The sequence below is a fragment of the Bubalus bubalis genome, chromosome 2 (assembly GCF_019923935.1).
Source record: "Bubalus bubalis isolate 160015118507 breed Murrah chromosome 2, NDDB_SH_1, whole genome shotgun sequence".
Taxonomy (NCBI): Eukaryota; Metazoa; Chordata; class Mammalia; order Artiodactyla; family Bovidae; genus Bubalus; species Bubalus bubalis.
The window spans coordinates 142,469,129-142,497,041 of record NC_059158.1 but is presented as its reverse complement, the minus strand read 5'-3'; the positions used below and the strand labels follow the sequence as shown (position 1 = coordinate 142,497,041).

Genomic DNA, 27,913 nt, shown 5'->3' with positions numbered 1-27,913 from the left:
CCCACTTGGTACCAAAATCTCTTAATTTTTCTCCTACTTCTCTGACTGTACTTTCCATAGGCTCCACTTTCTCTACTGATATCTAATATGGTGATATTCCTTAGGGCTCCATCATTGACCTTCTCTTATCACCATACATGCTCCCCTTACCCATCTTATCCACTAACATTGCTTCAATTAACAACTGTATTCTGATAATTTGAAAGTCTTTAGCTTCACTTCAGATCTCTTTCCGGAACTGTTGGACCCATATAGTCTGACGTTCACCTGGACATCCCATAACATCTCAAACCCAGTATGCCAGAACTTAACTCTCTGTGTTCCTCTAGAATCTATTTTCCTATTTCTCTATTTCAGTGAATGGCACCATCATCCACATAATTAATTAAAGCTAGAAAAAGCACTGCTGATTCTTCCCTCTCCCAACAATTCTGGTGAAGTAATCAATTGCCCATATGTCCACTTTCTTCCACCACCAACTCACATCTACACCACTGCTGTCCCCGTGTCCTGGCCGAACCCTTCTCTGTCATTGTTTTCCACAGTCCTTTCCATTCGTACCTTCACTGTCCTAATTTAGGCCTTTATCACTTCTTACCTGGAACCTTGCCACTCAAAGTTTAGTCCTCAACCAGCAGCATCTGTGTCACCTTGGAGTATGTTAGAAACACAAACCTTGAGCTTTGAATCAGACTTACTGAATCAGATCCCCAGGTCATTAGTGTGCTCACTGAAGCTTGAGAAGCACTGGGCTAGCCCACATCGACAAACTCCTAACTGAAATCCTTGACTCCAGTCACCTCTCTTTAATCTCTCCCACAGACCACAATTACATAAATTTCCTTCTGATCATGCCATTCTTTTTCAATCAAGCCCTTTTAATGACTCTACTGTCTAAGAAATAAAGTCCACATCTTAGAAAGTAAGGCTCTCAGCCACCTACCCAATCTATTCCCCCAGACTCATGTACTCCATGTCACTAAGACAGGATCTGTTTCAGGCCGACAGGACCAGAGATTCAGGATGGCACTAGTGGAAAAGAACCTCAACCAAGAATCTCTTTGAGCAATGGCAAAAGCTGGTTCTATAACTTCAGGAAAAATATTTCTTTTCAAACTTGAATTCTAATTCTGCAAAATAAGCAAGTTAGACCAACCCAGTGTTTTAAGGTTTTTTTTTCATACTGCATTACACAATAAGAAATAGATACGCTTCCAGTTTACACATTCATACATAGATATAAGCACAGTTTCTAATGGAAAAGAATCTGCACAAAATAAAACTTGTTCTTACTAAGTGTTGCATACTATAATATTTTCTATTCCTTTCTCTAGAGGGTTTCCCAGGTGGCACTAGAGGTAAAGAGCCTGCCTGCCAACGAAGGAGACGTAAGAGATGCAGGTTTGATCTGTGGGTCAGGAAGATCCGCTTGAGGAGGGCATGACAACCCATGCCAGTATTCTTGCCTGGAGAATCCCATCGGCAGAGGAGCCTGGTGGCTACAGTCCATTGGGTCGCAAAGAGTCGGACATTACTGAATTGATTCAGCACGCAGATACACATTCCCTTCTCACCCATTCCATTTCATTTTTTAAAAAAATGCTGGTTGCTGATTACCAATTGATTTCATAACCCACTAATGGACTAGCACTTGGAGAGTGAAAAACATGATAGTCCGTTTGACCCCAACAGTCCGTGTGGCGCTGGGATCTTCTTCCTTGAACACACCCTCTACTACCCTGATCTGAACCTTCGCTGAAAACATTCCTTCCTCCTCTAGCATCTTCCCCTATTCCAGCCTCTGAAAAGCATTGCAGCTTGTAAGGTCTGGCTTATCAAAACCTCTGAAAATGATAAGATATCTTTTACTTCCTTGCACATCTACAACATTAGGTCTTATTTCTTACTTGATATTATTCACAAATGTCCTGGAATAGTGGTGGTGTGTATGTCTTACCTCCTGTTTTCGGCTCTACATCCTTTGAGGATAGGAATCATGTCTTCTGCATCTTTCTATCCTGCTAAACACTTAGCATAGTGCTTGCTACAAGAGTCCCTCAAGTCTGAAAATGTTCTATCTTTCACACAGTTACTCTTTCTCCAACTGTTCTATTTAATTAGACCTCTGGTTCCTTGACTCTTCTGCTCTCTCCCTAGCTATCAGTAACCTGCCTGTCTTCACTTCCTTCCCTCAGATTGGACTCACTGTAGAAGCCTCTGACCATCCCTTTAGCCTCTCTCTTGATAGTCTCCAAATATGTGGCCCAACATGTCTGGCACAGCCCCAGTGTCTCAATCAGTCCAACTTTCTACTTTCTCTGTTCCTCTATTTGAACTAAGTGCTGCCATTAAAAAAAATAAAAAAAGAAATCCCATGATCATGCAGATAATTCAATGGATTCTATCCTCATCAGAGTCCTTAACACACTACTAGACATTCCTTCTTGGTCCCCCTAGTTAGTTTTCTATTTCAGTTTCCTCTAAGTATTTTTAAATGTTTTCATTCTCTTCAAAACCCTGTCTTCAAACTTTCTTTTCCTCTTGCCTCCATGACTGGAGTCCCCTTACTATGAGTCCTCATAGTATTCCTAATTAACATGGCCATAGCCCTCATCACCTTGCTTCTCACTACCTATCTAAGTCCACATATCTTGCTGGGCTTCAGCTCATTGAAAATAAGAAACACAACTTTTTCATTATTGAAACCTTAGGATTTAATGTGGTACTGAGTACTCAAATATATCTTGAATGAATGAATAAATGAACACATAAATATTAGTTAAATGAATGGGTACATCATATACAAATCTCATATGGTTCTGTTAAGGGCCAATCAATTAATGCCAATAAAACCTTAGAGAATGAAAAATATGACATACAAATGGTTTCTAAAATTTATAACAGATGTGGAATTATAGCTAGTTAAGAGTTTAATATTATTTCTACTCCAATAACTAGAAAAATGGAAGTTGGTCCCGCACGTAATAGGATTTTATAGAACAGGCAAAAAGATAACTGATAAAGAATCAATCAAGGTAGTTTGCTAGTTCTAGTTGGGAACTTTAAGTGCAACATGAACTTTATCACAGAGCACAGTAGTCTGCTATGAAGAAAGTATTTATTTTATGATAGCTTAACTTCACTTCTTTCCTTTTAAGGCAATTCTTTTTAATTGGATTATACTTCTAAAGACACATTTGCTTGATGGTGATGACTGACAGGGTTAGCTTGCCCAGAAAGCAGCTGGACTTTGCTCCATATCTTGAGGGCAGATTTTTTTTTTTTTAAACTTTTCTCTAGAATATCAATGGTGTCCATCTTCTTACCTAGTATCATGGGCTTTCAGTTTGTGATGGCAGTCTGTTTCCGAATTCTCCTGCTGTGGGCAAGCCAGAGGGGAGTCCCAGCCCTCAAAGTACTTACCCTGACATTATGAGGATGAAGCCCTCCTGGGTGCTGAGACATATACTGAGCCAGGTCTGTGTGCTACACAAAATAGTGGAGAGAGTGATGTTAGTAGTGCTTGGTCAGTGTCACAAAGCAGACCACAGACTTGACTCTCAGAGGCATTACAAAGTTCAGAATTTTTGAGAATAACGTGCAAAAGGTACACAACCAAGTTTTCTGAGACACCACTGTTAAAGTCAAACACAGCGTGTCTTTCTAGTTAGCTGCTCTTAGAAGGAACCCTGTTTCTTGACACAAGAGAGGCTCATTTAACTTATTTTTTATTTTTTTTTTAAATTATGAAAGTATGATAACACATTTACAGGAGACTTGGAAAATACAGAACAAGGTTACATAGAGTTCCACTATATATTATAATTTTTCTAAGTAGATAAATTAAGATTTTTAGTTGGATTTTCAATATCATACTCAAAAATTAATAGAACAAATATACTGAGAAGCAGTAGGATATAGTAGGCCTGATAAGCCCTGTCAACCAATTCAACATAATTAAGATTTATACAATTTTCACATACCAGTAGGATACAAATTCTATTCAAATCTCCATAGACTGTAAACTGGAGACACTGGAACATATCCAGGAACGTAAAACAAGGTGTAAAAACTTCATGGTCTAAAGGTATTGAAATCATACAAGAGAGGTTCATTTTAAATGACTGCCACTGAACACAATGATGTGGGGATATCTGTACTCTCCAAGTGTCCTGAAAAGCAAGTTGTATACACATACCTTATGCTTTCTTTCTGCTAATATTTGAATGGCTTTTATCTTTCAAAAATACAAAATGATTTATTCTTTAGTAAACTCGTATGGAGTTTTTTAAAACCCTGTGGTTTATGTCATTATTGTCAATGAAAAAAATTTTGGTCTCTCCTCACATAGTGATTAAAACTAGATTAAAAAATAAGTGCAAAAGTTTTATTTAGGAGGCAAACTCAAAATGTTTATTCTTGTTGGTGAGAGGGAAAAAGGCAACAAAAATAGTGGGTAAAAAAGCATAAGAACAATAGAGAAATTTCCAATAATGAACATTTCCATGACACTTTTCACATGGTTATGAAAGTTTTGTCATGCCATAAAATATTAACAGATTCATCATACAAGCACCAGGCTTTTCCCTTACACTTTGTAAAATGCTGGGACAACTCACCACATATTCAAATACGAATGTCAGTGTCTCTTTGGTGTGTATTATGTCATGCAGCAGCACAATGTTGGCATGTTTCAAACCCTTCAGGAGTGAAGCTAGAAAAATTAAACAAAAATTTAATTAAATCTTTGATCATGAAAGTACTGCTTTAAAAATATCAAGCACCATTTGTTTTTTAAACATTTCAAATCAAGCATTCTGATTTTTCAAGCCTGGAAAAAACTTGTTGTGAAACAATATTTAAAACTATTTTTAAAACTTCATTATTTAGTAAATGGTCAGTCAATGATTGCATTTATGTAACTTATTTTTCTTACAGGCTAGAGAAGTTACAAAAAAAAAAAAAAAAAGATTCCATTTTCCCAGTCAACTCAGAGCACTTTGAACATGCCTTTCTCTGGAAAGCTTATCAACTCTTATCAACTCTGTAGGTTCAGAGCTACAGGAGAGGAAGCCTGGAGAGAGAGAGGCCATTGGAGGTCCGGGAAAGGGATGTTCTGCCTTCTGGACCAAGACTTTGCAAGATGTGACCATACTCTAAAATTCAAAGTCCCACAAGAGGTCAGCAGGGCCTGTGGACGTGATCGATGGAGGGCAGGACCATGGAATGAAGGATTGCTGAAGCATAATACAGAGAGTGGAGGGGATTTCCATTTCACAATGGGAGAATTGAAAACCTGTGGAAAGGAGGAAATTCAAAGTTAAAAAGAGGAGAGAGCCAAACTTGGGGAGCCCGGATGAGTGGGAAGGGCTGAGGACTGGCTCTTGTATCTTCAATAACAGGTTATTATTAGGTCACTAAAGGCCCCTCTGGGTTTCTCTGGTAGCTCAGCTGGTAAAGAATCTGCCTGCAATGCCGGAGACCCTGGTTTGATTCCTGGGTTGGGAAGATCTCCTAGAGAAAGGATAGGCTACCCACTCCAGTATTTTTGGGCTTCCCTGGTGGCAGAAGAATGCTGGCTGCGATGGGCCTCAAAGAAGCGTGGCTGAGAGGAGCTACCCCACGTCTGAGGTCAGGGGCGGCAGCCGAGAGGAGCAACCTCACGTCCAAGAAGCGGTGGCTGCGCGGGCGCAGGAGGGCCAAGAGGAGCTACTCCACGTTCAAGGTCAGGAGGGGCAGCGGTGAGGAGATACCCCTTGTCCAAGGTAAGAGAAACCCAGGTAAGACAGTAGGTGTTGCTAGAGGGCATCAGAGGGCAGACACACTGAAACCATAATCACAGAAAACTAGTCAGTCTAATCACGTAGACCAGAGCCTTGTCTAACTCAATGAAACTAAGCCATGCCCGTGGGGCCACCCAGGATGGGCAGGTCATGGTGGAGAGGGCTGACAGAATGTGGTCCACTGGAGAAGGGAATGGCAAACCACTTCAGTATTCTTGCCTTGAGAACCCCATGAACAATATGAAAAGGCAAAATGATAGGATACTGAAAAAGGAACTCCCCAGGTCGGTAGGTGCCCAATATGCTACTGGAGATCAGTGGAGAAATAATCCAGAAAGAATGAAGGGATGGGGCCAAAGCATAAACAATCCCCAGTTGTGGATGTGACTGGTGATAGAAGCAAGGTCCGATGCTGTAAAGAGCAATATTGCATAGGAACCTGGAATGTTAGGTCCATGAATCAATGCAAATTGGAAGTGGTCAAACAGGATATGGCAAGAGTGAATGTTGACATTCTAGGAATCAGCGAAATAAAATGGACTGGAATGGGTGAATTAAACTCAAATGACGGTTATATCTACCACTGTGGACAGGATTCCCTTAGAAGAAATGGAGTAGCCATCATAGTCAACAAGAGTTTGAAATGCAGTACTTGGATGCAATCTCAAAAACAACAGAATGATCTCTGTTCATTTCCAAGGCAAACCATTCAATATCACATTAATCCAAGTCTATGCCCCAACCAGTAATGCTGAAGAAGCTGAAGTTGAATGGTTCTATGAAGACCTACAAGACCAAAATTTTAGAACTAACACCCAAAAAAGATGTCCTTTTCATTGTAGGGACTGGAATGCAAAAGTAGGAAGTCAAGAAACACCTGGGGTAATAGGCAAATTTGGCCTTGGAATATGGAATGAAGCAGGGCAAAGGCTAATAGAGTTTTGCCAAAAGAACACACAGGTCATAGCAAACACCCTCTTCCAACAACACAAGAGAAGACTCTACACATGGACATAACCAGATGGTCAACACTGAAATCAGATTGATCATATACTTCACAGCCAAAGATGGAGAAGCTCTATACAGTTAGCAAAAACAAGACTGGGAGCTGACTGTGGCTCAGATCATGAGCTCCTTATTACCAAATTCAGACTTAAATTGAAGAAAGTAGGGAAAACCACTAGACCATTCAGGTATGACCTAAATCAAATTCCTTATGATTATACAGTGGGAGTGAGAAATAGATTTAAGGGCCTAGATCTGATAGATAGAGTGCCTGATGAACTATGGACGGAGGTTCATGACATTGTATAAGAGACAGGGGTCAAGACCATCCCCATGGAAAAGAAATGCAAAAGAGCAAAATGGCTGTCTGGGGAGGTCTTAAAAATAGCTGTGAAAAGAAGAGAAGTGGAGAGCCAAGGAGAAAAGGAAAGATATAAGCATCTGAATGCAGAGTTCCAAAGAATAGCAAGAAGAGATAAGAAAGCCTTCCTCGGCGATCAATGCAAAGAAATAGAGGAAAACAATAGAATGGGAAGGACTAGAGATCTCTTCAAGAAAATTAGAGATACCAAGGGAACATTTCATGGAAAGATGGGCTCGATAAAGGACAGAAATGGTATGGACCTAACAGAAGCAGAAGATATTAAGAAGAGATGGCAAGAATACACAGAAGAACTGTACAAAAAAGATCTTCACGACCCAGATAATCACAATGGTATGATCACTCACCTAGAGCCAGACATCCTGGAACGTGAAGTTAAGTGGGCCTTAGAAAGCATCACTACGAACAAAGCTAGTGGAGGTGATGGAATTCCAGTTGAGCTATTTGAAATCCTGGAAGATGATGCTGTGAAAGTGCTGCACTCAATATGCCAGCAAATTTGGAAAACTCAGCAGTAGCCACAGGACTGGGAAAAGGTCAGTTTTCATTCCAATCCGAAAGAAAGGCAATGCCAAAGAATGCTCAAACTACCGCACAATTGCCTCATCTCACACGCTAGTAAAGTAATGCTCAAAATTCTCCAAGCCAGGCTTCAGAAAGACATGAACCGTGAACTTCCAGATATTCAAGCTGGTTTTATAAAAGGCAGAGGAACCAGAGATCAAACTTCCAACATCTGCTGGATCTGGAAAAAGCAAGAGAGTTCCAGAAAAACATCTATTTCTGCTTTATTGACTATGCCAAAGCCTTTGACTGTGTGGATCACAATAAACTGTGGAAAATTCTGAAAGAGATGGGAATACCAGACCACCTGACCTGCCTCTTGAGAAACCTATATGCAGGTCAGGAAGCAACAGTTAGAACTGGACATGGAACAACAGAATGGTTCCAAATAGGAAAAGGAGCTTGTCAAGGCTGTATATTGTCACCCTGCTTATTTAACTTCTATGCAGAGTACATAATGAGAAATGCTGGGCTGGAAGAAGCACAAGCTGGAATCAAGATTGCCAGGAGAAATATGAATACCCTCAAATATGCAGATGACACCACCCTTATGGCAGAAAGTGAAGAGGAACTAAAAAGCCTCTTGGTGAAAGTGAAAGTGGAGAGTGAAAAAGTTGGCTTAAAGCTCAACATTCAGAAAACGAAGATCATGGCATCCGGTCCCATCACCTCATGGGAAATAGATGGGGAAACAGTGGAAACAGTCTCAGACTTTATCTTTTTGGGTTCCAAAATCACTGCAGATGGTGATTGCAGCCGTGAAATTAAAAGACGCTTACTCCTTGGAAGGAAAGTTATGACCAACCTAGGTGGCATATTCAAAAGCAGAGACATTACTTTGCCAACAAAGGTCTGTCTAGTCAAGGCTATGGTTTTTCCTGTAGTCATGTATGGATGTGAGAGTTGGACTGTGAGGAAAGCTGAGCACCGCAGAATTGATGCTTTTGAACTGTGGTGTTGGAGAAGACTCTTGAGAGTCCCTTGAACTGCAAGGAGATCTAACCAGTCCATCCTAAAGGAGATCAGTCCTGGGATATCTTTGGAAGGACTGATGCTAAAGCTGAAACTCCAGTACTTTGGCCACCTCATGTGAAGAGTTGACTCACTGGAAAAGACTCTGATACTGGGAGGGATTGGGGGCAGGAGGAGAAGGGGACGACAGAGGATGAGATGGCTGGATGGCATCACCAACTTGATGGACTTGAGTTTGAGTGAACTCCAGGCGTTGGTGATGGACAGAGAGGCCTGGCGAGCTGCAATTCATGGGGTCTCAAAGAGTCAGACACGACTGAGTGACCGAACTAACTGAACTGGTGGCTCAGATGGTAAAAAAATCTGCCTGCAATTAGGGAGACCTGGGTTCGATCCCTGGGTTGGAAAGATCCCCTGGCGGAGGGCATGTCAACCCACTCCAGTATTCTTGCCTGGAGAATCCCCATGGACAGAGCAGCCTGGAAGGCTATAGTCCATGGGGTTGCAAAGAGTTTGTCATGACTAAGCAGCTAAGCATCACTGACTCAATGGACATGAGTTTGAGCAAGCTTCGGGAGATGGTGAAGGACAGGGAGACCTGGCATGCTGCAGTCCGTGGGGTCACAAAGAGTAGGACAGGACTGAGTGAACAAAAACAACACTTCACTGTATCACCTTGTAGAGGTGCCTTTGTCTATTTTTGGCTTTTTCTTATATATGGACTGAAAATAATTACTCTGTAATGTTTTCTACTAGAGAATGATATTAAAAGATTCTCAGCTGAAACCATTTTCTAACTTAAAGATTTGGAATTATAGTGCTATAGAGCATATGAAAGAATCAGAATTGATAAATATACAATATTGTATATTTTCTTTAAAATGTTTCTCTTGCATTTACTTAATGTTTATACAACATGTTTCATAAAATAGATTTCTATTTTTTAGTTTTACTTTTGCAAAAGGAAAAAATCCTTGAGTTAAGGATTTCTAACTTTACTGTAATAAAGTAGAAAGGCTTTAGAATAGAATAGAATGGATTTGGATATGTAATGCCTCTGAGTACTAGCTCTGTGACCTCTGACCAGTTATCTAACCTCTCTGAAGTTCAAACTCCTTAATCACTATGACAAAAAACACACTTTACCAACTAGAGTTGACGTAAAGGTTCAAAAAAAAGATTGAAGTGGGGGGAAGATTATATTATGTGCCCAGTTCTCAAAAAAGATTATTTCTTATGAATGCTTCCTAATGAATCCCGCTAATGGGCTGAAAGTCCTGGAAGTGCTTTTTAAACAGTTTCTATTTTTATAGAAATATATTTAAAATAATGTACATTATTAAGACATTGATACATAGGTTAATAAAACTAGGGAACATGTTCTTATATAAAAACATCATATTAGCCTATTCCAGTGAAAGTGCTATCTCCTAGTTACAAAAACAAACATTTAAAATATAGAGCCCATTGGGAAAGATTCTGTAAGTTTCAATGAAGGTGGTTAATCTTTTTAACTAGCAAAGGAATAAGGATGGGCAATATGCCTATTGTGTCCACTGTTGTGTATATAGCAGCCGGCAAAATACCTGGCCATAGTAGGTGGCCAGGTGTTTGTGTATGAAGTCAAAATCCACACACTCTCCCATATGGATTTTGACTCAGATTTTGCTTGACTCACAGCTCTGTACAGGAATCGTAATAATATCTACCTCCAAAGGACTGGAAGAGGTTAACACATGAAAAATATCTGGCACATGTATTAAGGTATATTGCCCTTAGTACTGTGCATACTTTTGCTAATTTCATTATATTACATGTTACAATCAAATAATATTCCAAATGACCAGATTAATAAATTGCCACATGCTTTCTACCGATACATATAGAGACTGCACATGGAGTAAAATCCTACTCAATGAATCTTTGGCTGATACACCATTAGAGCAGCCAAACTGTTCAGGAAAAGTAATTCCTACTTCAAGGCTTTTTAGAGAAGTCTGCATTGCTCATTTAGTTTTTCTGCACGTGGCTTTCGGTTGCCTTTTTAGCTAGTGACCCTGGATTTTAACTAATGAACTCCAGCTGTTCTTCTTTTGCCTTCCAGCCCTTCTCATTTAACCTCCTGTCTCCCTGGCCTCACATCCTTAAAGTTCTTACAGGAAAAATGGGACAGTGCCAAAGTTTTCAAATGAGGCCTTCTGTCTTCTTGAAGAGAGAGGGCTCCTCTATCAAGGGCTCCCAGCATTTACATTGGTGGAAAAAGAAACATGCTTTGTTGGAAACTGGATGCCTAACAACCTCCAGTGTGTCAAAAAAATCCTTTTGTGGTTTTTCATATTAAACAAGCAAAGCATTCAGTAAGGTAAGTCCATAAAACAAACCAAGAAAGTCCACAGTTGAATAGTAAATGTAATTGCAAACACCTGTGATGGAGAGGCAATTTCTCAGTAAATAAGAAATAAAAGAAACACTTAGCATACAGAACAATGCAGATCCAGCATTTCTGAACCATGCTGAGAACCATCTGTTAGCAAAACCAGCAAAGTTTTCACTGTTAAAAGTCAAGTGTCAACCTGAAAAAACACTTGGCTGCAGAGAAAATCTGAGCAAGGCAGGCCTGTAGCAACAGGCAAGTGTACCTCGCAAAGGAAACGCTGTGAGCAGAGGGCAAACCTGGGCCTAGAGACCCACTCCTGGTGCTGGCCACCTGAGGATGCCTATTATGCTCAGAAATGCTCCTTAGCCTGTCCACACTTCTCTTTCTAAATCTGATCATCTTTTCATGGGGATCACTAATATGTCCGTCAGTAAATACAGTGTCCATTATATTAAACACTTAAAAACATGCTTTCCTCCAGAATGCACCTGATCCTACCAGGTTGAAGCCCTGACTAACCAGATAGCCATTTGGTCCTTCTACTGAAATTCAGAATGACATATTTCCCAGGGGCTCTGGAAGGCTTTTGAAAATGGCATCAAATTCAGTTATAAACTCATTTTCTGAATTGCTTTTCCCAAGCCTGTTTGCATGACCCATCCTCCAAGCTCACTTCAAAATCTATTGACTCAATTAGCCATACTGAGACTGATTGGTTCTCATCTCAGTTTACAAGGTCTTTTTTACCTTCATCATAACACTGCTAACAACCTGAACCATCTGCTCTGTTACAACTGAAAAGATATATAGCAAAGATCAGATCTTTCTTCTCATCTTTCACAACACCCTGCAGTATGCTTTGTGTACAGTATGTGCTCCATAAAAAAGGGAAGATGAAGTTGTTAAAAGGGGACAAAAAAGACCAGAGAGGAGCCATTTCTCTGGGTTTTTGATGAAAAGGATAGTAATTCTATTATCATTTTATTTCAAATGGCTCATGTAAGAAGGCTAATAAGTTGCATTTTAATGATTTATTTTCACTGTACTGGCTTCTTGATTTTTAAATTATAAATTTTTAGTTATCTTGATAGTGAACGAGACATCACCAAAAGAAAGGAGCAAAAAGATAATGATATTTGTCAACATGTTGAACTCTGAAGATGAACCCTGTGATTAGTGTTTTCTATGCATATTGTCACTTAACCCTCATAATAACTCAAAGAAATAGGTATTGGAGATCAAACCAGTCAATCCTAAAGGAAATCAACCCTGAATATTCATTGGAAGGACTGATGCTGAAGCTGAAGCTCCAATACTTTGGCCATGTGATGGAAAGAGTCAACTCATTGGAAAAGACCCTGATGCTGGGAAAGATTGAAGGCAGGAGGAGAAGGGGATGACAGAGGATGAGATGGCTGGATGTCATCACTGAGTCAATGGAGAGGAGTTTGAGCAAACTCCGGGAGATGGTGAAGGACAGGGAAGCCTGGCGTGCTGCAGTCCCTGGGATCACAGAGGCAGACATGATTGAGAGACTGAAAAACAAATCCTCTTTCTGCAATAGATGTCTTAAATAGGAAAAGTAATCTACCCATGGTCACAGCACTAGTAATCTGTAGATCTCTAAGATTCAAGCCCAAGTCCTACCGACACCAGACTTCTCATCTACTTGCTCTACCACCTGAGGTTCAGAGAAAATATAGGCACAACACTAAAAATACATGTTTTTTCCAGAGAGTTTTTCAAATACTATCTAAAGAACTTATTTTCAGGTAAGCTGCTTACTGAGGATTTGTAAGTATATTAATTTTCTCCTTTGTATGGATATTTCTAGGGTTATGTAGATATGGCCTTAGCACGTAGCATGGGACCAAGCTCACAGATGATATTTAGTAAATACTCACTGAGTTCATAGTTTGGGTCAATTAATATAATAGTTTTGAATTCTAATTTCTTCAAGAGTAAGTAATAAAATGATTTGGAAAACTGGTGTGAAGAATAAAATTGCAATTACAACATTACTTCTATAAAAGCTAGATGCTGAATGGATAGATTGAATGTGTTTTTATCGAATCAAAAACTTAAAACATCTCTTGGGTCCACTCTACTGTTCTTACCTTCCCGGATGGCTGTAAATGGGACTCCTTCCTCTGCATTCATACTGATGACTTTTAAAGCCACTAGTTGTCCATTTATCCTGGAAGAGTTGGGGGAAAGGGCATACATTTGTCGACATGCCTCATAGTAGCAATTTATACTAGAGATGGCTTAACAAAAGTAACTTTCCTTCAAATTTTATTCCAGCATATAAAATGTACAATTTTCTCAAAATAAAAAGTTTTAAAAGTCACATGTATATATCAAACCATTGCTTTCTCTTTACCAAAGTGATATATATTCATTACAGAGAATATGGAGAATTCAGGAAAGCACAGAAGACAAACCCAACAAAGCCATCCTCATACTCCGATGTATATTGTTCCTTTTATTTATCATTGTGCACTGATTTGAGCCATCCTTATCTTTCATCTGAACTATTGTAATGAACTCCTAACAGCGTTTCTGCTTGTATGTTTGTACCCCTACTATCTACTCCCAACGGTAGTCCAGGGAATCTTTTTAAAGTGAAAGTCAAAACAAGTCACTTTTGTGCTCAAAACCCAACATTGTCTCCACATCTCATCCTGAATAAAAGTCAAATTCTTACAATCGGATCCTAGGTGCTACCTGACCTGCCCAATTCCCACCATTCTCTCTCTCTTCATCGCCTCCTACTCTCCAGTTATTCATGGTTCTGTTTGCTGATGTGAGCTAAATGCCAGAAAACAGAGATGATTTTAATGCAAGTGTAACTATACTGTTTTTTTTTAATACAGTGGTTTTTATATCATATTATTGGTTTTTTCTCCATTTAACTTCTAGTCATTCTTGTATTATGTGATATTTAATAATAACATTTTATCAGATAAATATGCTACAATGTGTTTCGCCAGTTCCAAATATTTTAATATTGTCTCTATTAAAAATACTATTATAAAAATATCCTGACAATCATATTTGTTTGTATTTGCACATAAGTCTTTTCACACAGCCTCTGTCATTTTTTCAGGGTTGAGATAGAATTGCTAAATCAGAGTATGCCACACACAAGTTTTTATTGTTTTGCACACATGTTCCCAAATTGTGTCACAGAGTGGTCGCACCACTAACTGGTCATGAGGCTGGCCATTCTAGCACCCACTCACTGACACCAGACAGATTCCTTGCTTTTCATTGTTGTTGCTTCAATATTTCATTTTTTAGAACAGTTTTTGATTTACAGAAAAGTTGAGAAGATAGTACAAAAGGTTCCTATATACCTCACATCCATTTTCTTCTATTGTTATCGTACTTATATTAGTATCATACATTTGTTGAATTAATGAGGCAATATTGATACATAATTATTAACTAAAGTCCATAGTTTATTAGGAATTCTTTAGGGTTTTTTGCAGTAAAATTGTATTGCTTCTTGTGGGTTGCACTGTAAATGGTAAAATTTGGGAGAGTATAACTAACTCAGTTGGTAAAGAATCCACCTGCAATGCAGGAGACCCTGGGTAGGGAAGATCCACTGGAGAGGGATAGGATACCCACTCCAGTATTATTGGGCTTCCTTTGTGGCTCAGCTTGTTAAAAATCCTCCTGCAATGTGGGACACCCGAGTTTGATCCCTGGGTTGGTTGGGAAGGTCCCCTGGAGAAGGGAAAGGCTACCCACTCCAGTATTCTGGCCTGGAGAATTCCAAAGGGGTCACAAAGAGTCGGACACAACTGAACAACTTTCACTTTTCAACATGATCATGGGATTCCCTCATAGCTCAGTATTGCAGCGTATGCCTGCAATACAGAAGACCTGGATTCGATTCTTGGGTGGAAAAGATCTCCTGGAGAAGGAAATAGCAACCCACTCCAGTATTCTTGTCTGGAGAATCCTATGGACAGAGGAGCCTGGCAGGCTACAGTCCATGGGCTTGCAAGAGTCAAACACAACTTAACAACCACCACCATAACATGATCATACATACGAAAAGCCATGAGATTATCATACTCAGGATTTTTCCCAATAATGTTAATTAACAAAGATTTTAATAATTCCAAGTAATGAAGGACATTGTTTGTTGTGTTAGTTACAATAGGAAAAAAAAAAAAGAAATAACTGAAACGTTCAACATTAGAGAAACAGCTAAAAAATTTGTGGTATATCAGTATAGTAGAGTATTTTGCATTCATAACAAAAGTTAGGTCCAGAGGCATATAGAAAGAAACATGAGGCTTCCCTGGTGGTTCAGTGGTAAAGAGTGTGCCTGCCAATACAGGGGGAGATACAGGTTTGATTCCTGGGTCTGGGAAGATCTCATGTGCCACAGAGCAGCTAAGCCCACGCACCACAACTATTGGGCCTGTGCTCTAGCACCTAGGAACCACAACTACTGAGCCCACACCTTGCAACTACTGAAGCCCGCATGCCCTAGAGCTTGTGCTCTGCAACAGGAGAGACCACTGCAGCTCGAGAATAGCCCCTGCTCACCGCAGCTTGAGAAAAGCCCACGCAGCAACAAAGACTCAGTATGGTCTTTTAAAAAAATAAATTAATTAAATTTTAAAAAGCCATAAAGTTTATGATAATATGAAAAGTAGAGTACATAACAGCAAGCACACCGTATTTGTGACTAAACAATCTACGTGCATGTGGAAGACAAAATGCACGTGTGCATATTGCTATGCTAAAGTGATGGAATGATTATACAGTAGATGATTTTTAAGTTTAAAAAATTCATCTGCTGTTGCATATTGCCTTTTAAAATAGCATTCCAACTTTCCAATTTCATTTCAAAATGCTTTCTCACAGAAACTATTCTTTCTAGATATGTATAAATTTATGAAAATCAATTTACCTCTTAGTCTTTTCAAAAATTGAGATATATAGCATGGTATATTCATATACAATGTATATACGTATAACCCTGTAAATTTAAGGTATGCAACAGGTTGACTTGATATGTTTAGGTACTGAAATATGATGACCAGGATTTCTTTAGATTTTACCTGATGTCCTTTTTCTGTTCTATGACCTCATCTAGGACAAACATTGCATTTAGTTGTCATGTCTCTTTAGGCACCTCTTGGCTGTGACAGTTCCCCAGCCTTTCCTTGTTTGATGACACTGACAATTTAGAGGAGTACTGGTCAAGTATTTTGTAGCATACCTCTTTATTGGAATTTTTCTGATGTTCTTCTCATGATTAGACCATGGTCGTGGGTTTTGGTTTTGTCACATCGTGTTAGGGCACATGCTGTCATCACAATACATGGCTTTTGATGTGGCCTTAATCACTTGGCTCAGGTAATATCTATCAGGTTTCTTCACTGTAAATTCATTCTCCCCCTAATCCCTTTCCATACTGTATTTTGGGGGAATGTCACTCTCAGTAGCCCACACTTAAAGAGTAGAAAGTTATGCTCTGCCAGCTTGAAGGTAGAATGGTGACATAAATTGTCTGGAAATTGCCTCTTCTCTCCCATTTATTAATTAACCAAGCTACTTATTAATAGCACTTTGGACTCATAGGTATTCATTTTACACTTTGGGTTACAACCCAATACTATTTTATTTTGTTGCTCAATTTCCACATTTGTTCCTTGGGAGCCTTTTCAGTTGGCTTCTGGGTCCCTTTGACATATTTCCACAAATGTGGGGCTTGTTTATCAGGTGCGTGCTTTTATCTTCAGTTTTGGTCTTTTTCAAAGGTGAAAAGGATGATTCCATTTTAATTTCTATTCCTTCAACTACTTGTGGAACTGAATTTTTATAAGCTTATTGGTCTTTCATGTTTTTTTGTAGTTTACCGATTTGTCCATTTTGGGGGGAGGTATTTTGCATATACCTCTTACCAATTTCTTTTGTTTGCCTTATCATTTCTGCCGGGAGCCGGCATATTGCATATTGAGTGCATATTGCATATTGGGTGCAGCACTTTCCACAGCATCATCTTTCAGGATCTGGAATAGCTCAACTGGAATTCTATCACTGCCGGGAGCCAGCGTGAGGAACTCCGCCCATGACAAAGGTCATGAGGAAGGAGGCTCGGCATACGCAAAGGCGGGATCGAGCCTCAGGAGTCCCCCTGGAAATTCTCGAGCATCTACCCCGAAAACCAGAGTCTGCCTACTTTCTGCTTTGTGCTTTCACCTACACCTCTGACTTTACGGGGGGCTGTCCCCCACTACCTCTCTCTGAAAAAAGAGTTGGCTTACAGCTCCAGTTAATAATTCCTGGGTGTGACAGTGTTTCAACCTACAAACTCCTTTGGAAATCCTCTAGCCTGCCTGAATAGGTTTTTCCGGCCACATGTGATTGCTCAGAGCCTCCCAACTGTGAGAGGCATGAGATGTTCTAAACTGTCTAAACACAGATTCCTTTGAGCAGTTAAAAGATTGATTAGAAATTGTATTGGTGAAGGGATTTTCACTTGTTGGGCCAATGTTTGCTGCTAAGTTTCCATATCCCTTACCTGCTGTGTCCCTGGCAGTGTATTGATTAATAAAATTGGTGTAAGTAGTAGCTTTAATGTTTGTAACCTGGGACCCTTGAGTTAATTCTTTTTCTTGTTATAGCCCACCACACCTTTGCTCTGTAGGAATGCAACTTTAGTGCTTTTGGAGGGTGGCTCCTGACCAATCACCTTTAGAGAAAAATAAGCTTTCTGAAGAAAGGGTCTTAAAATGTTAACAGGCCTCCGGGCCAGAAGATGATGCAAATCACCTAAGCTTTTGCATATGATAAGTTTGCAGGAAGAAAGCCTGGCTTGCTGCATGACTCCACCCCTTCCCCCATTATCCTCTATGCATAACTTAAGGTATAAAAACTACTTTGGAAAATAAAGTGCGGGCCTTGTTCACTGAAACTTGGTCTCCCCATGTCACTCTCTCTCCCAAATTCTAGCTGAGTCTCCATCTGGAGCGCGGAACCCACCATGCTTGCTAATTATGCCTGGGCTTCTAAGATCCGACCGGGGAGGCCTCAGTGTCTCCTCTCCTTCGGGAGAACGGAAGGACGCCTGCGGCCTACGTAAGTGGTGCAAACTTCTTGTCTTGAAGTTTTATTGGTCTCCCGCGTAAACCAAGCTACTCAGCCTCTTTTCTCCACTGAATTTTCCTACTGAGCTATCCTCATTCTATTACTCTTTGTATCCTTAATTAATGTGTAATTAAGCAGTTGTTTCCTGACCCTCGCCTATGCCGTCTCTCCTTCGAATACCCTGGATCAGCTGGGGCTGGACCCCGGCAATTTCTTTGAAATTTTAAACTTTCAATTTCTTATGACATTCAGTATTTTCCAAAATGCTTTACTCAGAGAATAGGTCTGTGAAATTTTCCCCACCCCCTATGCTAAAAATTTTCTGGTCAAATATGAAAGTGAAAATGAAGTCACTCAGTCATGGTCGACTCTTTGTGACCCCATGAACTGTAGCCCTCCAGGCTCCTCCATCCATGGGATTCTCCAGGCAAGAATATTGGAGTGGGTTTCCATTTCCTCCTCCAGGGGATCTTCCTGACCCAGGGATTGAACTCCGGTCTCCTGCATTGCAGGCAGACTCTTTACCATCTGAACCACCAGGGAAGTCAAATATGTTTAGAAAATGCTTTATACTTTAAAATTTTTCTTAATCTTTTTTTAGACAGTCATGCTATACATCAACATTTTAAAGATGCTGAGAGCACCTATGATGAAGGATCACATTATATTTTGATCTAGGGTTACCTGTGTCAATTTGACCATGGTAACTGTTTCAGTGAACCTCTATTAAAGTAGCTCAGAATTGAGGGGTCCCTAGAATGTACTTGGATAGATGGGCCACCATGAACATGTCCAATCTTCCCTAACAGGTTCTGACTTCAGTGTTATGTACAGACAGACCTTTCCAGTCCAAAAGTTATATAGACTTCCCTTTTTATTCTTCTAGTTCTTGTATGTTTTCTTTTTCAACTCCTTTCAGCTCAGTTCAGTTCAGTCGCTCAGTCATGTCCAACTCTTTGTGACCCCATGGACTGCAGCATGCCAGGCTTTCCTGTCCATCACCAACTCCTGGAGCTAGCTCAAACTCATGTCCATCGAGTTGGTGATGCCATCCAACCATCTCATCCTCTGTCGTCCCCTTCTCCTGCCTTCAATCTTTCCCAGCATCAGGGTCTTTTTCAGTGGGTCAGTTCTTCACATCAGGTGGCCAAAGTACTGGAGTTTCAGCTTCAGCATCAGTCCTTCCAGTGAATATTCAGGACTGACTTCCTTTAGGATGGACTGGTTGGATCTCCTTGCAGTCCAAGGGGCTCTCAAGGGTCTTCTCCAAAACCACAGTTTAAAAGCATCAGTTCTTTGGCACTCTGCTTTCTTTATAGTTCAACTCTCACATCCCTACATGACTACTGGAAAAACCATAGCTTTGACTAGACAGGCCTTTGTTGGCAAAGTAATGTCTCTGCTTTTTAATATGCTGTCTAGGTTGGTCATAGCTTTTCTTCCAAGGAGTAAGTGTCTTTTAAATTTCATGGCTGCAGTCACCATCTGCAGTGATTTTGGAGTCCAAAAAAATAAAATCTGTCACTGTTTCCACTGTTTCTCCATCTACTTGCCATGAAGTGATGGGACCAGATGCCATGATCTTAATTTTCTACACATTGAGTTTTAAGCCAAGTTTTTCATTCTCCTCTTTCATTTTCATCAAGTGGCTCTTTAGTTCCTCTTCACTTTCTGCCATAACGGTGGTATCATCTGCATATCTGAGGTTATTGATATTTCTCCCGACAATCATGAGAACCCCATGAACAGTGATTGTATATTAGATCTTACTAATACTTGGATTTGTGACTCTTTGGGGCTTTACAAATCATATTTCTTTGACCTGTCTTTTCTTGTACTCATGCTACACTATTTTAATTATTGTAGCGTTTGAACATATTTAGAATACATTAAAATTCTAAATTATAGAATCATTAACATCTTTGTATTACTAGATTTTTTAATCTAAATGTCCTTACAGAGTCCCTGGAATGATCTACAAGATCCTACACAATGGCCCTACTGTATCTGCAATTCCTCCTACCTTCAAGTCCTTCCACCCACTGCCTCCAATGCCAGGCATGCTCCTGCCTCAGGGGTTTGCTGCTTGTTGTTCCCTCTGCCTCCTCTTCCACTACACACCCACAAAGTTCATGTCTCTGTCAGAATCTCTGTTCAAGTGTTCTCTTCTCTGTGAGCCCACCTCTCATCACTCTGTTTAAAATAGTAATTCACCACCCCATGCCGGCACTCCCTTTTCTTCTTCCCTGTTTTATTCTTTTCCAACATTTTCACTCTTTGACAAACTTGGTCAAAGAGTTTTTTTTATTGCCTCTCTCATCATCACTAGAACATACACTCCGTATTTATCACTTTTTTTCTTCAATGAATCCTTATTGGCTAAAGTAGTGCCTGGCACATAGTAAGTAGGGTTTCCCTGGTAGCTCAGTGGTAAAGAATCCACCCTGCCAATGCAGGAGATGCTGGTTTGATCCCTGGGTCAGGAAGATTCTCTGGAGAAGGAAATGGCAACCCACTTCAGTATTCTTGCCTGGGTAATCCCATGGACAGAGGAGCCTGACAGGCTACAGTCTATGAGGTTGCAAAAGAAATGGACACGACTTACTAATTTAGTTGTAAGTTGGTTGAGTTGGTAAGTTGTGACTAACCAACAGCAACAACATAGTAAGTGCTTAATAAATACGAGTAGAATGAATGCCTTTCTGGCTTTTGCAAGTCTTTTATGTCCTTTAGTAAATCTTATATATAAATCCTGCCCATTTTTTAATGCTAATGACTTTTATTGTTGCTACTTTAAGAATAATTTCCCCTACAATATTTTCCATTAAATGCTTATTGCTAATACATAAGGCAATTGTTAACAAGTATATTTTGATTTTATAACTGATGACCTAGTCGTTCTATCTCACTATTTCAAGTTTCTTAGATGATTCTCTTGGGGTTTTTTAAGTAGACAATTCTATAATCCATAAAAATTATATTCAGTCTTTTTTCCTTGTTGCATTAGCTAGAATGCTTCTGATAATCTTTAACAATAGAAAATAATGGGCAGTCTTGCCCTACTCTAACTTAATGGTGATGTCACTAGTATTGAGCTAAGAAAAAGTATAGAAGTTGTTGATCTGAAATTACTCTACATCATGATGGGTAATTATCATTCTATTCCTATTTTGTTCAGAGTTTAAAAACTAGTAATTGATGTTGAATTTATAAAATGCTTTCTTGACATCTATCTTTATGGTATGTTTTAACTTGTTTTAAATTATGAATGTAACACTTTTATGGTAAGAAATACAGTGAAAAGTTTGAGTGATCTTCCTCCATTCCAGTTTCAACCACTAAAAGTAGCTACTTTTAATAGTCCCTTTTAGATTTTTCCAGATTCCTCTAAGCACATACAAATTTATACATGAACAGTGCTTTTTTTTCCTAAATGAGATCATATATTGTTCTGTAACTTGCTTTTCTTCATATATGTCTATGTTATACTCTAGATGTTTGCATACTATTTCACTATATAGTAATAATTTAGCCAGTCCTCCATTAATGGATATTGGTAACCAGGCTTTCACCCTTTCTATTATAAGTCTTGCTGCAATTAATATACTGTTACATACATCTCTGTGAACTTGGACAGAGTATATATTTCTAGTGTATTTTTCATTCTGTTACTAGAATGAATATTTTGAAGGAAATTTTTTATATTCTTAGTTCCTAAGATAGTTTATGGAAGTGAGTTAAATCTTGTTTCTACATAAAATATTTAAAATGGTATCTCCTCCAAACTCACCCTTAACAAGTAAAAACAATACCACAAGTATTAAGATACATAATAAATACTTAGTTTTGTAGTATTTATATTAAATTTTAAAAAATTAACATTAAACCACTTTGAGCCATTATTTTTCTCCACTGGAGTAACGTAAATTAAGGAAATCAGACCTTCTTGACTATCCCACCTTGAAAAAGCAGTGAAATTCATGACTCTCTCAAATATGTTTAACACCCTGGAGAAGGCAATGGCACCCCACTCCAGTACTCTTGACTGGAAAATCCCATGGACAGCGGAGCCTGGTAGGCTGCAGTCCATGGGGTCACTAAGAGTCAGACACGACTGAGTGCCTTCGTTTTCACTTTTCACTTTCATGCACTGGAGAAGGAAATGGCAACCCACTCCAGTGTTCTTGCCTGGAGAATAAAAAAAACTATGTTTAACATAGTTTTTATTAACCAAAATGGGTATTCACTTTCTGGATTAACAGTCTTTTTTATTCTCCAGCCATTTTTGTGTAATTTGCAAGTGTAGAAAACCCAGGATAAATCAATCTTTGCGTACTAGGTCTTACTTTGTAGAAACCAACTTCAGTATCTTCTAAGAAGGCAAAGTAGAAGAAGGAAGGAGCAAACTCAAAGGTGCTACTGAAACCCTTGTCGTGTTTCAGGAAGGATATGACACCTTATCCACTGTACTCCCCACCAAGTGATGGACAGTAATTGAGAAAGTTTAATTTGAATTGACTCAAAAGGAGGAAAAGCTGATAAACATCTTAGTGGGCTGATTTTAATTGGGGCAAGGGAAGTCTGTCTGCTTTCAAGGCTACTTCAGTCATTATGTCGTTCCTTATTGACAGTGGGGTCTTGCATAGGTCCTGAATTTCTACCATGTGTCAGCTGGCTTCATAATGTCAAATCCTGGGGGTGAAATCCTCATCTGTTAAGTCTCTCCCAGCTAATGAGTCACTTACCTGCTAATCCCTTTGTAAACTGTAGCATAAGAACCTTCACCCAGCTTCTCCAAGTTCAAGTAAGATGAAGCTGCCCCAAAGGGGAGGCTCTTCCTCTGCATAAGGGGAATGAGGAGTGAGGAGGGGGGAAAGAAAAGAGCATTTTTTTAGTGCTGACTTTTCTCCCCACAGAAATTAGACAACGTTGCAGAATGTGCTTGGGAAGGTCTGCTCAGTAATTGTCTTGGAAAAAGGGCCAGCCTTCCTAGATAAGTACACATTAAATTCCTCTTGATCAACATCAGCTGCTCACTCACCCACTGAAAACCTTGCCTCAGATCCTCTTCCTGAAAAGAATCGCTGCTACTCCGTGGCCTTTTACTCTTGAACTTCCGGGCATGCACAGCCTGAAGTCCCCTGGGGTGAAATGAAGTCATGGAACATGATGCTTCTTTTAGGTCTGTTAGCTAGAGAAAAAGGAAAGTGCAGGAATAAAATTTATGCAAAGTCAAGACAACGGCTAGCATAAACCGCTTTTTCTTTATTTGCCTGATGTTAACTCTTCAAATGTTTTCTAAGCTTCCCACACTTTCAAAATGTACCTTTCTTGAACATCAGTTCCTTTAAAACACAAAAAAACCCATATTGATATCAACTACTAAAACACAACATTCTTTCTTTACCTAAAAAATCTGTCTTTAGACACTTAGGTTAACCTAAATTTCTCTGATGGATGGGTTCCAATTTTTCTGTTAAACCTAGACTTTTCTTTTTCTTGTCCCTTTAATTTACCTCTTTAGGGGAATAACTTTCCTGTACAGCATTGCTGATAGCCATGGGCTAATTACTGAAATTTTTAATCCATAGGATACCAAATACCGCAGCTTGTTTTTTGAGGTTCAGCTCGCTAATTTAGTACTTCAGAGATGTCAAGAGAATAACTTTCTTTACTGCAAGGCAAGTGAATTTCGTGCAGCCCAAAGCATAGGGTAATTTTCCCCTTTTGGCTTAAAAGAAAATCCCCGAATTTGATAACAACAGCCACACATTCTTTGTGACTTTAAAAGAAGTTTCTTTTTATTGCCTTAGTCCTAATGCAGGAAAAGCAGACCCTGCTACAGAAAGGGAGCCTCTGAACTCTGTTTATCAGTAGAGGGAGATGCTCCTGGGATATGAATACCTCGATCGCAGCCTCCGTCATCACAGGCGCACTCCTCTGACAGCTGTGTGCGTTGCCTCCCTCCCAACAGCGATGGCAGCTGCATCCAGGCTGCAGAGCCTTTGCACACAGCTCTTGACCCATAATCTTCTAGGTTCAAGGAGAACACCGGCACTTGAACCTCTCTCCCTCTGCTGCTCCTGTCCTTGTTCACTCCCTTTTTTGCCAGAGGTCAGCAGTGCGGGAGCTTTCATATGACTCACATGAGGGCTCTGTCTGGAGCAGCCTCATGACTTCAGCAGTTTTTCTTGATCCGTGCAAGAGAGTATACCTCAGAAAGGCAGCTGCCTGCCTTCATATATGCACAATGGACACCAAGACAGCTAATGTTGGATAGAATAAACTTTGACACAACTCAAGTTCTTCCAGCCACAAGTTAGTGCCACTGGTATACACCTTTTTAATGAATTTGCATAGCTTATCCATATTACTGAAGGTATTTATTAGATTTTCCTGGACATGTTGAGGAATATTTTCTCCCTGCCTTTTATGTGAAGGTATTTTGTTTTTAAGACTACAGAATAGATTTGCAACCTAACCAATTTTTAGTAGTCAAAGAAACCACAGAACCCTAGGAAGGAAAGAGAGCTGAAGATATCTAGTCCATCTCTTTGCCTTCAAGTAACAGTGTAACTGATAGTCCCAGAGGGGTACCCATTCATTCACTGATTCAAAAACTATCCAGTAAGCACTTGTGTTGTTCTTAACAATGTTATCCAATAGTGGAGAGACAGGAGTTTGCAAGAAATATTTTCTCTCCCTCTCTACTTCCCTCTCCCGACCTCCTTCTGTCCACATAAAAGTAATTAACATTTACGAGTTCCAGAAAAACATCTATTTCTGCTTTATTGACTATGCCAAAGCCTTTGACTATGTGGATCACAATAAACTGTGGAAAATTCTGAAAGAGATGGGAATACCAGACCACCTGACCTGCCTCTTGAGAAACCTATATGCAGGTCAGGAAGCAACAGTTAGAACTGGACATGGAACAACAGATTGGTTCCAAATAGGAAAAGGAGTATGTCAAGGTTGTATATTGTCACCCTGCTTATTTAACTTATATGCAGAGTACATCATGAGAAATGCTGGGCTGGAAGAAGCACAAGCTGGAATCAAGATTGCCAGGAGAAATATGAATACCCTCAGATATGCAGATGACACCACCCTTATGGCAGAAAGTGAAGAGGAACTCAAAAGCCTCTTGATGAAAGTAAAAGTGGAGAGTGAAAAAGTTGGCTTAAAGCTCAACATTCAGAAAACGAAGATCATGGCATCCAGTCCCATCACTTCATGGGAAATAGATAGGGAAACAGTGGAAACAGTGTCAGACTTTATTTTTTGGGGGCTCCAAAATCACTGCAGATGGTGATTGCAGCCATGAAATTAAAAGACGCTTACTTGGAAGGAAAGTTATGACCAACCTAGATAGCATATTCAAAAGCAGAGACATTACTTTGCCAACAAAGGTCAGTCTAGTCAAGGCTATGGTTTTTCCTGTGGTCATGTATGGATGTGAGAGTTGGACTGTGAAGAAAGCTGAGCACCGAAGAATTGATGCTTTTGAACTGTGGTGTTGGAGAAGACTCTCGAGAGTCCCTTGGACTGCAAGGAGATCCAACCAGTCCATTCTGAAGGAGATCAGCCCTGGGATTTCTTTGGAAGGAATGATGCTGAAGCTGAAACTCCAGTACTTTGGCCACCTCATGCAAAGAGTTGACTCATTGGAAAAGACTCTGATGCTGGGAGGGATTGAGGGCAGGAGGAGAAGGGGACAACAGAGGATGAGATGGCTGGATGGCATCACTGACTTGATGGACATGAGTTTGAGTGAACTCTGAGAGTTGGTGGTGGACAGGGAGGCCTGGCATGCTGCAATTCATGGGGTTGCAAAGAGTCGGACACGACTGAGCAACTGAACTGGACTGAGCGACTGAACTGAACTGATCAATATATTAATACAGTGACATGTCAGGGCAGGACCTCATGCTAGTTTGCAGTCTTTGAACAGAACTTTTTTCTTTCATAGAATCCTAAAGGTCATTACCACTATAATGTGCTAATTAGAATGAGATGGAAAATAAGACACATACACACATGATCATTAAGGAAAAAATAAGAGTCATCTCTTTTATCACAACAATATTTACATATATTTGATATCTGAATCTTACAAGAATAATTATAATTATTGCAATTATTCAGATAATTTAACTATGAGCATGTTCAGTTCAGTTCAGTTCAGTTGCTCAGTCGTGTCCGACTCTTTGCGACCCCATGAACAGGACATAGGAGCCAACCTGAAAGAGTCTCATTTGGTTTAAGAGGGGACGATTTGAAAACCAAGAAAGAATAATGGCTACAAAGGATTGGCACACACTAAATACATAAAATCCATAACTTTATAGTTATTTGAAATAAAAAGGACCACTTGGAGGTTTCTAGTGCAGCAATTCATTACTCACGCTATTGAGAAATAAAGGGGAAAATCAAGTACTTTCTTTGTCTCTTCTATACAGATTATTTTTCCAGGGTTATCAAGTAGTTAATGAGGGGGAAATTCTTCTTCATGGAAGAATTCCAACCAATAAATGCAGGAGAAATGACAGAAGTAAGAAATTCACTATTATGCAGTCCCTAATGCAATAATACTTCAAAGCAGTGATCATTAACGGATGTTAAAATGGTTAGGTGAAAGATTTTTTTAAAATGTTTGTTTAGCCACGCCAGGTCTTAGTTGCACACTCAGGAGTTTTGATCTTCGCTGCAGCATGCAGAATCTTTAGTTGTGGAATGCGAACTCTTAGCTGTGGCATGTGGGATCCACTTCCCTGACCAGGACCTCCTGCTTTGGGAGCATGGAGTCTTAGCCACTGGACCACCAGGGAAGTCCCTAGGTGGAAGATTGATAAAGAATTCTGCAATGAAGGGTCAGGTAGACACCATCTGAGTCCTCAGATCAATCTTAGCTCCACTAAATTTAGGACATCCAGACATTATGTGCCTCCTGATGTGATGATACAACAGAAATTGCACAGCATCACTTGTGATGTATTTTTGACTAAGGAAAAAAAATTTAACCTGAAGCCAATCAAATATCTGCATCTAAAACCAGATTGCAAAAAACACAGAGAACAGAAAAGTTACATAATGCCACAAGGAAGCAAATCCCTAAATCAGAAAGGTCAGTAAACCTGATTTCTCTTAAAGCAGCAATGGCAAAAAAAGAAAAAGTCAAGAGACAGGACAAACTAATGCAATATGTATACCTTATTTGGATCCTGATTTGAATAAACTAAATGCAAAACAGTTTCTTTTTAAAAAATAAATTAGCTGTAAAACAGATTTTCCCTCCAGCTTTACTGAGGTATAATTGACAAAAAAAATCGCATGTAATTAAGAAATACAAGGTGATGTTTTGATATATGTATACTTTGCAAAATGTCTACCAGAAGGAAGCTAATTAACATATCAATCCCTTCACAACTTTTGAGTATGTGAGAACAATTAAGATCTACTCTTAGCAAATGGCTCAGGCGGTAAGGCGTCTGCCAGCAATATGGGAGACCTGGGTTCAATCCCTGGGTTGGGAGCATCCCCTGGAGAAGGAAATGGCAACCCACTCCAGTATTCTTGCCTGGAGAATTCCATGGACAGAGGAGCCTGGTGGTCTACAGTCTGTGGGGTTGCAAAGAGTTGGACACGACTGAGTGACTTCATTTTCTAGCAAATTTCAAGTATACAATATACTATGGTTAACTATAGTCA

The 27,913-nt window shown here is 39.7% G+C and overlaps 1 protein-coding gene across 2 annotated transcripts in view; it reads right to left on the bottom strand.

Moving 5' to 3' along the window:
• CDK15 (cyclin dependent kinase 15) overlaps positions 1-24,886 on the bottom strand; it is a 98,370-nt gene extending 73,484 nt beyond the window's left edge. Inside the window, exons 1-6 of one of the 2 annotated variants that reach the window (XM_044937298.1) lie at positions 24,107-24,886; positions 23,244-23,393; positions 22,948-23,042; positions 13,201-13,280; positions 4,620-4,714; positions 3,424-3,486 (exon numbers count right to left, since the gene is read on the bottom strand). In XM_044937298.1, coding sequence (XP_044793233.1) covers positions 3,424-3,486; positions 4,620-4,714; positions 13,201-13,280; positions 22,948-23,042; positions 23,244-23,393; positions 24,107-24,229 — 606 coding nt within the window. In that variant the 5' untranslated portion in view covers positions 24,230-24,886. The remainder of the gene's footprint in view (positions 1-3,423; positions 3,487-4,619; positions 4,715-13,200; positions 13,281-22,947; positions 23,043-23,243; positions 23,394-24,106) is intronic. The other variant, XM_025278005.2, reaches the window with a different exon arrangement.
• Positions 24,887-27,913: the final 3,027 nt, after the last annotated feature.